At 56.4% G+C, this 13,974-nt stretch overlaps 2 protein-coding genes across 3 annotated transcripts in view; one reads left to right on the forward strand and one right to left on the reverse strand.

The window, feature by feature from the left end:
* Window positions 1-13,974, forward strand: part of EIPR1 (EARP complex and GARP complex interacting protein 1) — a 608,423-nt gene that overhangs the window by 144,362 nt on the left and 450,087 nt on the right. The gene's annotated exons all lie outside the window — the stretch shown is intronic.
* The window catches only part of COLEC11 (collectin subfamily member 11), a 48,827-nt gene continuing 35,416 nt past the window's right edge, over window positions 564-13,974 (reverse strand). For both annotated transcript variants that reach the window (XM_015111623.3, XM_001097403.5), the window contains 4 exons: window positions 7,802-7,873; window positions 5,080-5,133; window positions 1,594-1,689; window positions 564-1,343 (listed from right to left, as the gene is read on the reverse strand). In XM_015111623.3, coding sequence (XP_014967109.3) covers window positions 952-1,343; window positions 1,594-1,689; window positions 5,080-5,133; window positions 7,802-7,873 — 614 coding nt within the window. In that variant the 3' untranslated portion in view covers window positions 564-951. The remainder of the gene's footprint in view (window positions 1,344-1,593; window positions 1,690-5,079; window positions 5,134-7,801; window positions 7,874-13,974) is intronic.

Raw genomic sequence — 13,974 nt, forward strand, 5'->3', positions numbered from 1 at the left:
GAGTTCTGTCCAAACTGCAGGAGGAATGACCTTGGTTTCAGCTTGGGAGAGGCCCCAAAGTAGAGGACGGAGCTAAGCCCTGTGCAGATTTCTGATCTGGGAGGTAATCGATCTTTCTTAGGCCACTGAGTTTTGGGGTAATTTGTTAGGCAGCAATAGATAACTCACACAAGCTGGGTGTGGTGGCTCCTGCCTGTAGTCCCAGCTCTTCAGGAGGCTGAGGTGGGAGGATCACTTGAGCCCAGGAGTTCAAGACCAGCCTGGGACACATAGCAAGACCTCACCTCTACAAAAATTAATTAAAATAAGAGATAATTAATAGAGCTATTGAAAAAATTAAGAGAACAAAATGACTCCACACATGTAGTAGTAAAGTTTGGAGAATATTTTGGTGGCGTTTTCCTGAAATCTGGGTTTGAAGCAAAGCAAAATTGTTTTTACATGGATAATAGTGTGAAGGAACCTATATTTTAATATAATTTACAGAAGCATTAGTCAAAGTGAAGTGAGTTCTTTTCCATATAGAAATTAAAAGGTAGTAATTCAAGACCCCATTGCCACCATTTGGACTTAACTACTGCACTACTGAAAGATTTTATTGTATAGCTTGGACAAAGGCACGAGATTTATGGAAGAGCATTCTGGGTAATAATTACATGATGACATCGGGGCTACAAGACGGTAACGAAACTCCGCTTCCTCAGAGACAGCACCCGAGGGACGCTTTCTTTTCCTCTTACACACAGGCCGTTCTCTCAGTTTACACAACAGCCCTCTACTCAGTGAGCCTCCGCCCTTCACAGAGGGACAGCTCCCTGGCTGGCACCACGGTCTGGGCTCTGGCCCTGCCAACCCTGCGGGGACACGTGGGGCCCCCAATGGGCAGCCCCAGCCCGAGGCTCATATGCGGAGGCTCACGGGCTCTCCCGGCGGCCAGCCCCAGCCCGAGGCTCACATGCTCTCCTTGTCGAACTCACACATGAAGTACATGGTGGTGTGACAGGCCACGTCGTTCCAGCCGCCCGAGGCCACCATCTCCACGCAGTCCTCCTCGTCGTAGGCGTTGTTGGGCTCGCCGCTGCGCCACTTGTTGAAGGTCCGCATGGGGGAGCGGTCAGAGTACACGAAGGCACCCTCCCTCTCCAGGTCGTTGATGCCGATGAAGACACGGGCCAGGCCAGCCTGCGCCAGGTATGCGGCCATCAGGCCATTGGCAGCCTCATCCTTGGGCATGCCCAGCGTGCCTCCTCGGCCCTGACAGGACAGCTGGGCATCCGCATAGCGCTTCTCCTCCTTCACCAGCAGGTAGATCTTGCTGTCTGTCTCGCGCACTCCAGCGACAGCTGTGGGGAAGGGCAGGGCTGAAAAGCGAGCACTTGCATCTCTGCAACAAACTTAAGGCACAGCCATGTGCAGCAGGGGCTGGCGGGGCAGCAGGGGACGGCAGGGCAGCAGGGGACGGCAGGGCAGCAGGGGCCGGCAGGGCAGCAGGGGACGGCAGGACAGGCGTGGCCACTGCAGAGCCCTTGCTGGGGGGCTTCGGACGGGGCCCGGAGGTGGGAGGGAGGGAGGGTGGTGCCAGGAGCCACATACCGTTCTTGATGAACTTGAGCTCGCTGGTCAGCTGAGAGACCTGGTTGTCCATCTCCCCGATGGCCTTGCGCAGCTGGCTGCACTCACATGGGAGCCCTGCAGGGGCCGGGCCGGTGCGTTACAAAGGCTGGACGAGGACTCGGGCTCAGAAGAGAGGCGAGGACCCCTCCCCAGAAATACGCATTTTACTCAACAAACATGCCCCTTCGAGGCCGCAATATCCATCTCCCCCTTCGTCCTAAAGGCAGGCGGAGCAGGGAAAGACCTCGACAGGAGCAGAGGGAGGGCAGACGCGTGTATTTCAAACCTCGCCAGCTGTCGAGGGAAGAGAAATGGAGGTGCAGGGGTGGGAAGCAGCCCAGGGCAGGGTTGGGACCCAGGGAAGCGGGTCTGGCTGAGGGTGTGCAGTGAGAAAAGGTAGAACATCTGGCAGCAGTCCTCCATGGCCTGGGGGCACTGCAGGGCTGAGGGGGGCTGAGGGGAGCCGAAGGCGGCAGCAGCAGCATCCACTGTGCAGAGCTCTCGAGGCAGCGGGGCCGTTCCATTCCTAGCCGAGTACAGGAGGCGGAATCGCCAACACGCAGGTGCCTGTGACATGTCAGGTGGGGAGTAGGGGCCAGGGCAGAGCTGGGCATCGTGGGCATACACAGGGCGTGAGGGACAGCTCAGGGAGGGAGGACAGGACAGCATCACCAGGAGCACCTGGAGGCCGTGGATGAGGCCTGGGAGGAAGCGAGGCGTGCGGGTGGGCTTTGCGCCTTTTCCCACAGTTTCCACTGTGCGGTCTCAGCCCACCCTGCAGTCTGGTACATCCTGCAGAAGTTCAATCCCATCTTCCTGGACGTCGGCAATCACGTAGAGCCCAAATCACCCACCTCGCCCTCATACGTGAGACCCCCCGATTCACATTTGCACATTTGAAACTTGATCTTTCTTGGGGTTTGCCTTGGTTTTGGGATTTTTTTAGTGGAAGTTTTATCTAAGATACATTTTTTAAAAATATATTTTGTCTTCGAGCTCCCTGAGGTTTGAGGTAATAGAGGCTTTCTGGAGAGACCCCTGTCAGGGGAGGTGGATGGATTCCTTTCCTCATAACCTCCAAACTCTCTGACCACGGTAGGCCTGATGGCAGCAGCTCGGCCCCAGGACGTCCCCTCTTCTTGCCCTGCCCTCACCTGCCTCCGGGTCCTCCTCTCTCCCAGAGGCTTTGTCCAGGCCCCTCAGGTTGGCTGAGTGCCTAGAGGTGCCCTGAGCGGATGGTGCTCGGCCACTCAGTGACACTGATCTCAGCGCACTCGTACGGAACAAAGTCACGCAGGCAAGGACACCTCCCAAGCAGCTGTTCCTCATCTCTGTGATGCGGGAGGAGCTTTTAAAACAAGAACTTTTATTCAGAAATCTAGCCCCTTTGTTTTCCCCCTAGTTTCCAAGGGTCAGATCCTTCTCGGAGAGCACCTTCTGAATGTGCTGTGAAGCGAGTGACATCACGGAGACACAGCGCGTCTCGGGGAGAAAGGCTGGCTCCAGCGAGCAGACGCCTGTGGAAGGGACGCTCCCCGCCACCCCCGTGAACGCACTGAACGCACTGAATTCTCTTCCGAGGCCCAGCTGTCGAGCTTCTTGGTTGAGGGAAGAGGGGAAGGTTGGAGTCTGATTGAAGGAATATTCTAGTTACTTAAACACTGTATCTTCCACCTAATATAGTATCTCGTAAGCATCTTTTGTGGTCAATAAAAAAGGACTGGAGGGCACAGAGCCATCAGGTTGTTATTTCAGGAATTCAGCTCGAAAGCAATGAGGCCTGAATGAGGGAGGGGGTGGGGTGAGAGGGGCGCAGCAACAACCCCCGCCTGGAGGCGCTGAAGCAGAAGGAAGATTAGAGGATGCCTGACATTGTCATGGGGCATGAGTGAGCAGCTTGGGAGTTGGTGGCAGGGGGGGAACGGGTGTACAGTGTGGAACGGGCATGGGGTGGGTGTCCACTGTGGACGTACATGGCGGGTGGGTGCCCGCTGTGGGATCTACATGGCGGGTGGGTGCCCGCTGTGGGATCTACAGGGCGGGTGGGTGTCCGCTGTGGACGTACATGGCGGGTGGGTGTCCGCTGTGGGATGTACATGGCGGGTGGGTGTCCGCTGTAGGATGTACATGGCGGGTGGGTGCCCGCTGTGGGATCTACGTGGCGGGTGGGTGCCCGCTGTGGGATGTACGTGGCGGGTGGGTGTCCGCTGTGGGATGTACGTGGCGGGTGGGTGTCCGCTGTGGGATCTACGTGGCGGGTGGGTGCCCGCTGTGGGATGTACGTGGCGGGTGGGTGTCCGCTGTGGGATGTACGTGGCGGGTGGGTGTCCGCTGTGGGATCTACGTGGCGGGTGGGTGTCCGCTGTGGGATCTACGTGGTGGGTGGGTGTCCGCTGTGGGATGTACATGGTGGGTGGGTGTCCGCTGTGGGATCTACGAGGTGGGTGGGTGTCCACTGTGGGATGTACACGGTAGGTGGGTGTCCACTGTGGGATGTACATGGTGGGTGGGTGCCCGCTGTGGGATCTACGTGGTGGGTGGGTGTCCGCTGTGGGATATACATGGTGGGTGGGTGCCCGCTGTGGGATCTACGTGGTGGGTGGGTGTCCGCTGTGGGATCTACGTGGTGGGTGGGTGTCCACTGTGGGATGTGAGGGGGGTGGGCGTACAGTGTGGGATGTACGTGGGGGATGAGTGTCCAGTGTGGTAATCCAGGGTGTGAGGGAAGGGCTCCAGTGAGACAGATGGGGACCATGAGCCCCCCAGTGGAGATGCCCACCAGACATGGGTCCTTTGGGGCTTGACCTCATGAGGGCCACCGTGTAGGGGTATGGGGGTGAGGGCTGTACCAGGGCTCAGAGGAGGTCACCATTCTGGGGAGGGAGCAGAAGAGCTGCAGAAGTTTTGGGAGAAAGACAGCAGAGTGGGGGGGGTGTGAAGGCGGGCAGAGGGCAGGGACAGAGGAAGCAGGAAGCAGGTGCCCCACAGGGAAGCCATGTCCACCTGGGCTGGATCTGAGCTCCCTGGGCCCTCCGAGGGGAGCCGTGTCAGTGGAGCACCATTGTGGGAGTCGGATGCAAGGACGTCTGAAACCAGGGAAAGAGCCACAAAGTCCAGATGTGCTTTCTGAGAAGTCTGGCGGTAGGAGGAGACCCCTAGTGCCCACAGAGGCGAAGAAGTGGAGAATGCTCATCCTAGGACTGGTGTCACTGAGCCCAGCTACACACACAGACAGAATAACACAGTGGACAGGCAGATGACACTCCTAAGAGGTCATTAACATTCAGGTAGAAGGAAATCAAACACTGCAGCATCTCTGAGAGCATCACTGACACGGGGACCACATGGCCGGCGTATGCACTCTGTTCCCCAGCCCACCGCAGTTCCATTTAATGATCTACATTGTTTTCCAAAGTGCAATTTTTAATACATTATATGAAAAATCCTGGACCCTTTATGCCATACCTGGTTCTCCATTAGGACCAGGGGGTCCTATGTCACCAGAATCTCCTTTCTCACCTGAAAATGAAAAACAAGGTCCAAGTCACCAGGCAGAGGTGGACGTGTTCTTTGAGTTAAAAACAACAAGACTGAAAATGTGACTTGTCTCGTGGATTTCTCCCAGGCCACCCTGTTGTTGTGAAGTACTGGAGCTCCATTCTGCAGGTAATTCCTGCTTCCGGCACTATTTATGTGATACGGACCGTATACATGTCATGGGGTGACAGGGATTATCGGGTGATCATTCTTTAAGTCAGTTCTGGAAAATCCAGGATATCCGATGGAGTACTCTGCATACATCGCCTCATGAATCCCTGGTGCCATGAATGAGCCGCCACTCCCCCCAGCAGCCGACACGCCTCTCACAACAGCAGGAAAATTCAGATCGAGCATGATGGGAGCGCCGAGCGCCGTGCGGGCCTGAGAGCTCATCTAATCCAAGAGTCAGCGCACTCCTTCCTGTCCCAGCTCAAGGTCCTTCCTGTCCCTGCTCGCGGCAGCCCGGTGTCCTGGAGGGCCCAGACACCAGAAGCCCTGGGCTCCATACTGGCCTGGACCCAACCTCCAGTTAGATGGGACAAGCCACCTCACCACCCTGGCCCTCAGCTTTCCTCAACGTACAAGGGGGTTGAACAAAATGATGGCAATAGGGCTTTCTAACTGCTCTAAAATTAAGTCATGTGACTTAATAGAAATAAATTCTAATGCATTCTCTTTATTCTCACAGAGAAGCCCCAAATGCCTCTGCAAAGAGACTTGTGTAGATTCCGATTCCACTCGCATAAGGAGGGAAGGAGTTCCGCAGCCTCCACCCACCTGATTCCTTTGTGTTCCTTTATCAGCATCGGGAGCTTGGAAATGAAAGCACAGCTGGATCAGAACCCAGGATGACAATCTCAGACACAAGGCAAATCAAATGAGCAAAGCCAAACAAGGCCAGCCTGGACCAGCTGCCCCTTAGGAGTCGCCGGAATCTGCCCAGAGCACACACCGCATGGTAAAAGTATACACATCCCTCTGTGTGAGTCAATACACAACGTGGTGTTATTCACAAAAGCAACAGGTGGAAAGAACCCACGTGTCCACCGACAGGTGAATGGATAACAGTTGTGGTCCATCCGTATGGTGGAATATTATTCCCTAAAAAGGCAGGGCATTCTGACCCACGCTACCCACAGGTGAACCTTGAAAACACTACACCAAGTGAAATCAACTAGAAGGACAAACATTGTTATCATTCCACGTATGTGAAATGTCCAGAATAGGCCAATTCAGAGACAGAAAGCAGATTGGAAGTTACCGGGGCTGGGGGAGGAAGAAGGGGGAGCCATTGCTTAGTGGAAACAGAGTTTCTCTTTGGAGAGATGAAAAGGGTTTGGAAATCGTGGTAATGCCTGTACACCATTGCAAATGTACTTAACGTCCCTGAATTGTACACTTAAAATACTTAAAATGGCAAGTCTGGGGATATAAGTATTTTGCCATGATGTTATTTGAGTTTGTGAAGCCTGCGCCTCCCTCCAGATCCCATGATTCTCTGTGTGTTCTTCACTGGATTGGCCATGGCAGGGAAGGTTTTTTCTCTCACAGGTTTTCCAGGAGGCCCACAGCTGAGCTGGGCCCCTCCCCATCGCTCTCCTGGTCACAGAGCCCTTTCTACCAGGTACGGGCTGGGCTAGGGGGAGGTCCGTGACCATGGATCAGAACAAACCATGAGAACCCCCTCACAGCTCAAACTCCAGACCGTAGCCTCTTGGTACCTGGGCCAACCTGCTCCGAGGCAGATGAATGAGGTAGAAGAAGCTGGCCCTGGAACTGGACAGACCACAGCAGACTCCCTCCACCGCTGGTGCTCAGGGCAGCTCAGCCACATTGCTACACCATGCGGGACCCCAAGGAGACTTCACGAGTCCACACGTGCAGAGCTCAGGGACGGCCAGCTCCTTGCCCTCCCACCGGCTCCGTCCCCTAGAGCCCAGCATACACCTGGAACAAGCCAAGCGCTCCAAAGACATCCACTGACCAGATGGTGGGGGGTGAGCGGGGCATAGGAACAGCACCTTCTGAGCAACCCCTTGGCTGTCCTGGCCTCAGTCTCTCATCATGGGAGGCACAGCTGATCTGCCCGCCTTACCAAGGCTGTGCAGGCAAATGCAGCAGCGGAGACGGTGCAATCAGAACCCGCAGGTGTAGCCTGAACCCAGGTATTGGCACCATAGTTGCTGCTCACACCTGCTGCTGCCATCCCACACCCTGTTCTCACCAAGAATCATCCCATCACCTCGAAATGCCTGAGACCCGAGCTGGGGGAACAGACGCGGTGCCTCCTGAGCAGGGTCCGTCCGCGCCTTACGTGAGGCTCTAAGCGTGTTACCAAACTTGTTAAGGACGTTGTGGCTTCACAGCCAGAGTCTCGCCCAAGCGCACTCGCCGCAGCCCCTCCATCCTGGAATGCTATGAAAATCCCACAGGATGGGGAGCACTTCACTGCACCCTGTAAGCACAGAGCCAGCAACTAGCTCCAAGCACCTCCAAAACGGAAGCACGGCAGATGTCTTCTCTAGCACGCACAGAGCATAAACAGGAGCACCACACGAGACAATCCACGCTAGAGTTATTCTCAGGGGATCCAGACACTGACCCTGGGGGAGGGGGGAGAATGAGGCAAGAATCACATCGCAAATACCTTTAGAGCCAATGGGACCGATTTTTCCATGGCGACCCACGCTGCCTTTCTGTCCTTTGTCCCCCACGTCTCCTGTAGAAAACAATAAAAGCAAAGTTGGTTGACACACAGATGATCCCGCGGCCTCCTCCATCACACATGTGCACAGGTGCCCCGACCGCCCTCCTTCCTAACATCGCAGACACATAGAAGAGACTAAGACAGACAGCTCTAAATCTCTCCAAGGTCACGCAGGTGACTGTCACAGTCAGGTCACCTGTTGATACAGCTTCTGAAGGAAGATGCACTTCCCCCAGAAGTCATACACAGTATGGAACGGAGGGGCCGAACGGGGCATCCCTAAGTTCCAAACTCAACCATGGTCCATCCCCTCCGTGCCCGTGTGAGGGAAGAGCTTGTCTTTCCTCCATCCCAGCAAGGCAGAACCTCCCAGCTCTTACTCCTGTACCCACCAAACCACGTACCCACAACCCTGCAAGCATGGACATAACCAGCGTTGTCAGGAACACGGTGTGGGGGTGGGTGCAGGTGGCAAAGCCCCTGGCTCCTCTCGGGTGTGTGAACTTGAGCCAGGGAGGAGGGTCCCAGGAGTGCTTCACCAGATGCCTCCCGACTTGACCTGCTCTACAGCAGAATGCCGGATCCCCGTGACCTGCTGGCCCCTGTCCCCAGCCTGGGTGTGTGCAGCGGTGGTGTGTGGTGTGTGTCCCCCACCCTTCTCCTCTCATTCATAGCAAGAGGGACACCAAGATCCCACGGGATTGTCTCTCTGATCACTGGACCACGCCCGAAGAATGCCGCTGTCACCCAGTCCCTAGAACAAATTAAACCAGAGGGTGGAGTTTCTCAGTGCTCCCTCCCACCAAGTGTTAAGCCCTCAGCAACTGCTCCTACCTGCCTGCTGGTGATCACCACTGACCACCAACCCAACCAGCAAACAGCAAACAAGTACATAGGGAAAAACTGGGAAAAGAAACAGGCGACCTGATTTAACTCAGTAATTCTTTCTCATGGACGTGATTATACATTGTTAGGATTTCATGATCAGTTATAACCCATTGTTGCAGGAACTAAATGCAATTCAATGTGGGCAATCCTGCAAGACAGGGGTGGCAGGAAGGCCTTTCTACTGCATGCAGATAACGCTCTGTCCGGCAGTGACGCCAGAGAACCAAGGACTTCCCTGCCAGGAACTCCTAGTCTTGTTTTGCAAAGCAGTTGTAATGTTCCCCCAATTCAGAATAGACAGAAACTAGAGGACAGAACATAGACTTCAGTGAGCTTTGCTAAAATGAAACCACACACACCCCTGCAAAGAGTGGTTTACGTTGCATTAAAGTGCAGCCTTGATTCACAAAGCACATTCACAGGCATTCTCTTATCTGGCTACGAAAATGACACAGCCTGGCATGGCAGAGCCAGGACAAGAGCCACGCCCTGCTGCTCTGAGGCCCAGGCTGCTCTCCTGATGCTGCAGCTGGGGGCCACATCCAGCCTGGGGGACAATGGGGGGATGAGGGAGACAGGAGAAGATCCTAATGGCACCTAGGCTGGACAGCCAGCACGGAGGCGACTCTGCTTGCGCCCCAGGCACTGTGTCACCAGCTGTGCAGGGCGCTGGCTGCAGGAGTCAGAGCTCAGGGTCTACTGGTAAATCAGGACAGCAGTCCAGCAACTGCAGTGCATGCAAGAGGAAGGGAATAGAAAAAGGGCACGGGGACGCCACTTCCTCGTCCGTCCTCAGAGCCTAGGAAAGCATCAGAGAGGCTGTGGTGCATGCTCCGTGCTGTGGGAGAGGCAGAGAGTTGGAGAAGAGGGCGATGAGACCAGACTTGTGTTCAGGAAGCATCTGGCAACACTTGTTGGAGAGGCTGAAAGGCATGAAAGGAGGCCAAGGGCAGAGCAGGCCGGGGGTGAAGGGGGTCATGGCAGGCGGGGTCTGGGAGGACGAGAAGAACGGTCCAGATCGGGGAGACACCCAGGAGGTGGCGCTGGCAGAACCTCGTGCCTGATGGGACGTGCGGATGAGGCGCACACAGCTGGCACTGGGTGGCAAGCCCTCCCCGAGGCGGGGGCAGGGAGACACAGCTCTGGACAGGCACAGAGGGGGATGCCACGGGGCGTGTGGGGAGACGGGGACAGGCAACGGAGAGGGGGACAGGCAGGGGAGAGGGGGACAGGCAGGGGAGAGGGGCCATCATGTGACAGTGACAAGGGCCAGGAGGGCACCTGAGAGAAGTGTCCAGTGGGAGGCGGGGGCCGGGCGGCCCCTCAGGAGACCCACATGAGGAAGAGGAGCCCAGGGAGGAACCCGAGGGCAGCGGGGTAGGCAGGGGCACAGCAAGGCGGCTAGAGGCACTGCCACTGGGGGGCACCCAGTGAGGACAGGGCCCAAGACACAGGCAGGGCCGGGACCAGGTGGACAGCCAGGAGGTCTCACAGAGGGAGGGGCAGGGCCCCCACACCAGAGGGGACGCTCAGTGTGTCGCCTTCCATCAGGGGCCAGCCCTGCCCTGCTCCGAATCCCTCTCCACAGCAGCCTGTGAGTCCAGCGCCTGCTGGAGCCACCTGGCCTGCTCTTCCGACAGCTGGTGCCAGGCACCCGTTCCTGCTGTTCTGAGTCATGACAATTTCAACCTGAAATTTCTGTAATAGTAAAATGCCAGAGCAAGGAGAGAGAAGGGCGACTGGAACAAACAGCTTCAGTAAACCAGCCAACCCATTATACATGCCCAAAACTTGCTGCAAGGGAGGCCATTCGCAATTCTCCCTGGAATATGACTGAGGGGCCCTGCTTTGCTGCAGAAGGAGGCACGGTACAGTCAGTTCTCAGGGCTGGAGGAGCTGGGAAGTTGTTGCTCTGCTGGGTCCGCTCAGCCAGCCTGGTTTTACACCCACAGAAATGCAAAGCTAGCTGAACTCACCTTCTCCAAGAGTCCCCCAAACATTTAAAAACTGTTCTCTCTCTGAAATCTTCCCTTCACCCAGCTAGAAACCCTCAGTCCCTGCCCCATCCTGGCTGCCTTTCCCCAGCACATACCCTGGTGTGTCTTGGTTCCTCGGCAGGATGGACGCAGCCACCCACACTGAGTGCCCAGTCACAGCCTGAGCACCGTCACCTCCTGCAGTGGATGGAGCCGTGCCCCTCACCAAATTCCTCTGTTGAAGCCGTGACCCCAAGGTGCCGGTATTTAGAGACAGGGCCTTTGGGAGAGAGTTAGGGCAAGATGAGTTTGTGAGGCAGGCGTCCCTCACCGTGCTCTGAAGCTGAAAGGTGAGCCCCGTGCTTCTGCTCGGCCTCCCGCAGAGGGTCCTACAGAAAAGCTGATGTTCCCTGAAAATGCACATCTGCTGTTTCATGTTGTCCCAGGCCCTGTCTGTTGTCCCAGGCCCAGGAACACGCGTCTTCCTCGAGTCTCCTGTCCAAAGACAAACTCTCCTGTGCCCAGCTCTCCACCGCGCCGTTCCCGAGGTTCTGTGCTGGCCGTTAGGAGGAAGGTTGGGACAGCCTCAATGTTTGTGCTTCTTATTTCCCCCTCCAAGTCTTCATGCTGCTCCCCCCCGGTCAGCTGTGGTCGCCTCCGTCCCCTTGCGAGGAGGTTCAGGCTGCCAGATCAGGCTGGACGCGTTCACAGCACCCTCACAATCAGCAAGCAGCCAGAGCAGGGGTTTCTCAGACCCCCCTATGACAGGGACTGGGTCCCACACTTCTCCAAGGGCAGGAGCTGAGCGCTACTCGCTGGAGACAGGTGCCAAGTGTCAGCGATGACCTTGGATTTGCATTAACGTCTGGCCGTGCAATTTAGGGATGGCTAAAAGCCAAATGCTCTCAACTCACTCTCAGGTTTTAACTTGTCTGCAACAGCAGGATGCGTGCCTCCTCCAGCTGATGGACTGAACCACTAATGAGTCTTTCTCGAAGGTGGGAGGAGCACGCCTCACCAAGAGCATCTGTGCCCCAGGGGCTTCTCCTCCACCGTCTCCTGGGCCTCACCATCCCGCTCTACTTGTCAGCCTGGGGACCTGGCCTCATCGTCCAGGGAGGAGCTGTCTGGGTGGGAAGGCGGGAAGACGGGGTCTGCAGGTCACTTCTCTCTCCCCATTAACTGTCCTTGAACAGCTTCACATCTCATCTCGCAGGGGTCTCAGGGAGAAACAGCTTGCAGGTGGGGAGGAGGCCCCTTGAGCCCTCCTTATCTTTTCCAGGTGGAAGCTTCTTAGCAAATAGTTAACTGTTCGTTCAGGTGAAGGAACACAATCTGCCTCTGCCATGTCGCTCCACAGCCCCTGTGGTGCTCGGGCTTTTTCATGGGCAGGTGATGTTCCCAGGGCTGGGACTTTGGTTTTCTTTCCCATGTTCTGACGCCGCCCCTCTCCAGGTGGGGACTCGGTGGGGGTCCCAGGATTCTGCTCATTTTTCCATCTTTCAGAAATAAGTTAGAATACTCCCAGGTAGACTGTGTGCCAGAAAAGCACATCCACACGTACATGATGGTTCCTAGCAGCACCATTTATTAGGGCTGAATTACATCCTCCAAAATTCTGACGATGGAGCCCTAACCCCAGTGTGACTCCTACTAGAAGCAGGGTCTTTAAAGAGGTCACACAGGTGGGCCCTGGTCCAACAGGAATGTGGCTTTACACAAAGAGAAAGAGAGGCCAGGATTGTGCGTGCACGGAGGAAGGCCACGGGAGACAGCAGGAAGACGCCGCCTGTAAGCCCCGGAGAGCAGCCTTGGGAGAAGTAGCCCTGCCGGCACCTGGATCCCTGACTTCCAGCCTCCACAGCTGGGAGGAAATCATCTCTGTCCTGGGAGCTGCCCGCTGTGTGGTACTGAGAGACGGAGACACTGCCCTCTGCTCCAGAAGAGGAGTTCAGAGTCAGGTGACCATCACGGGTCACGCAGTTCAGAGTCAGGTGACCACCACGGGTCACGCAGTTCAGAGTCAGGTGACCACCACGGGTCACGCAGTTCAGAGTCAGGTGACCACCACGGGTCACGCAGTTCAGAGTCAGGTGACCACCACGGGTCACGCAGTTCAGAGTCAGGTGACCACCACGGGTCACGCAGTTCAGAGTCAGGTGACCACCACAGGTCACACAGGGAGCCAGGAAGGAACACAGTGCCCCGTGATTCAGAGCGCAGCCTCTGCGATCAGACAGGCCTGGCCCCAAATCCCAGTGCTCCATCCATGAAACCCTGCACAAGTGACAGCCCTCTGTAAGCCTCGGTTTCCCTGTCTGTCAAGTGGCACCTCAGGGCAATCCATGCCTCGGGTTACAGTGAGCATCAGGAGCAGGAGCGCACACTGACAGCGTGGATTTCACTCAGACCACGGCCTCCTGACTCCACGTCCAGGGCTCCAAACCCTGCACCTCCACGGTGGGCAGGCCCCAGCCTGTGGGGCTTCCACCCCTGGGTACAGCCAAAGCCACCCTCCACGGGCCAGGAACTGCGGGAAGGCTGTATTTCTAAGAGCGGGGGGCTGGACGCACAGCGCAGGTTTGTGCTCCTGTGGGAGGACAAGCAGTGCCCCACTCCCAAGCCTGGGGGCAGGAGACAGCGACCGAGAGACCAGAGTGTGCAAAGCAGCAGGCAGAGCCTTGTGAGCAGAGCCCTCCGAGCAGAGCCCCCTCTGAGCCCACTCCCCTGTGCCAGCCACGACCAAGTGCACTCGGCTGGTGGGGAGTTGGGATGGCTACAGGTGGCCCAAACCCTCCTGTCCCTCCTTATTCCCTTCTGCCCTAAACCCATAGCTTGGACCACCAGACCCCTCTCCACAGTCCCCTCAGCCTTGCAGGGAGGCCTTTGAGGGAAGCGCCAGGCACTGGGCACAGCTGGGCCTGGGGGTGGAGAAACACTCCCTCCACCGGAGGAGCCAGTGCCAACTTTCTCTAAACACCCCGACAGCAGGCATATGTTATTGTTCTCTGGACCTCCTGAAAGAGAACAAGCAAAATGCCTGGAGCATCCAAAAAACCTGTTGCCGTGACCTTCGCTCGCAGCCAGTCTGCTTTGGTTTACTGTTACAATTCTTTGAAGAATGCCTCAGAATCATTTTTTAAAATTTTTTCTTAACTTTCTTTTTGATACAGAGCCTTGCTCTGTCACGCAGGCTAGAGTGCAGTAGTGCAATCTCTGCTCACTGCAACCTCTGCCTCCTAGGTTCAA

This window comes from Macaca mulatta, chromosome 13 (assembly GCF_049350105.2).
Source record: "Macaca mulatta isolate MMU2019108-1 chromosome 13, T2T-MMU8v2.0, whole genome shotgun sequence".
NCBI lineage: Eukaryota > Metazoa > Chordata > Mammalia > Primates > Cercopithecidae > Macaca > Macaca mulatta.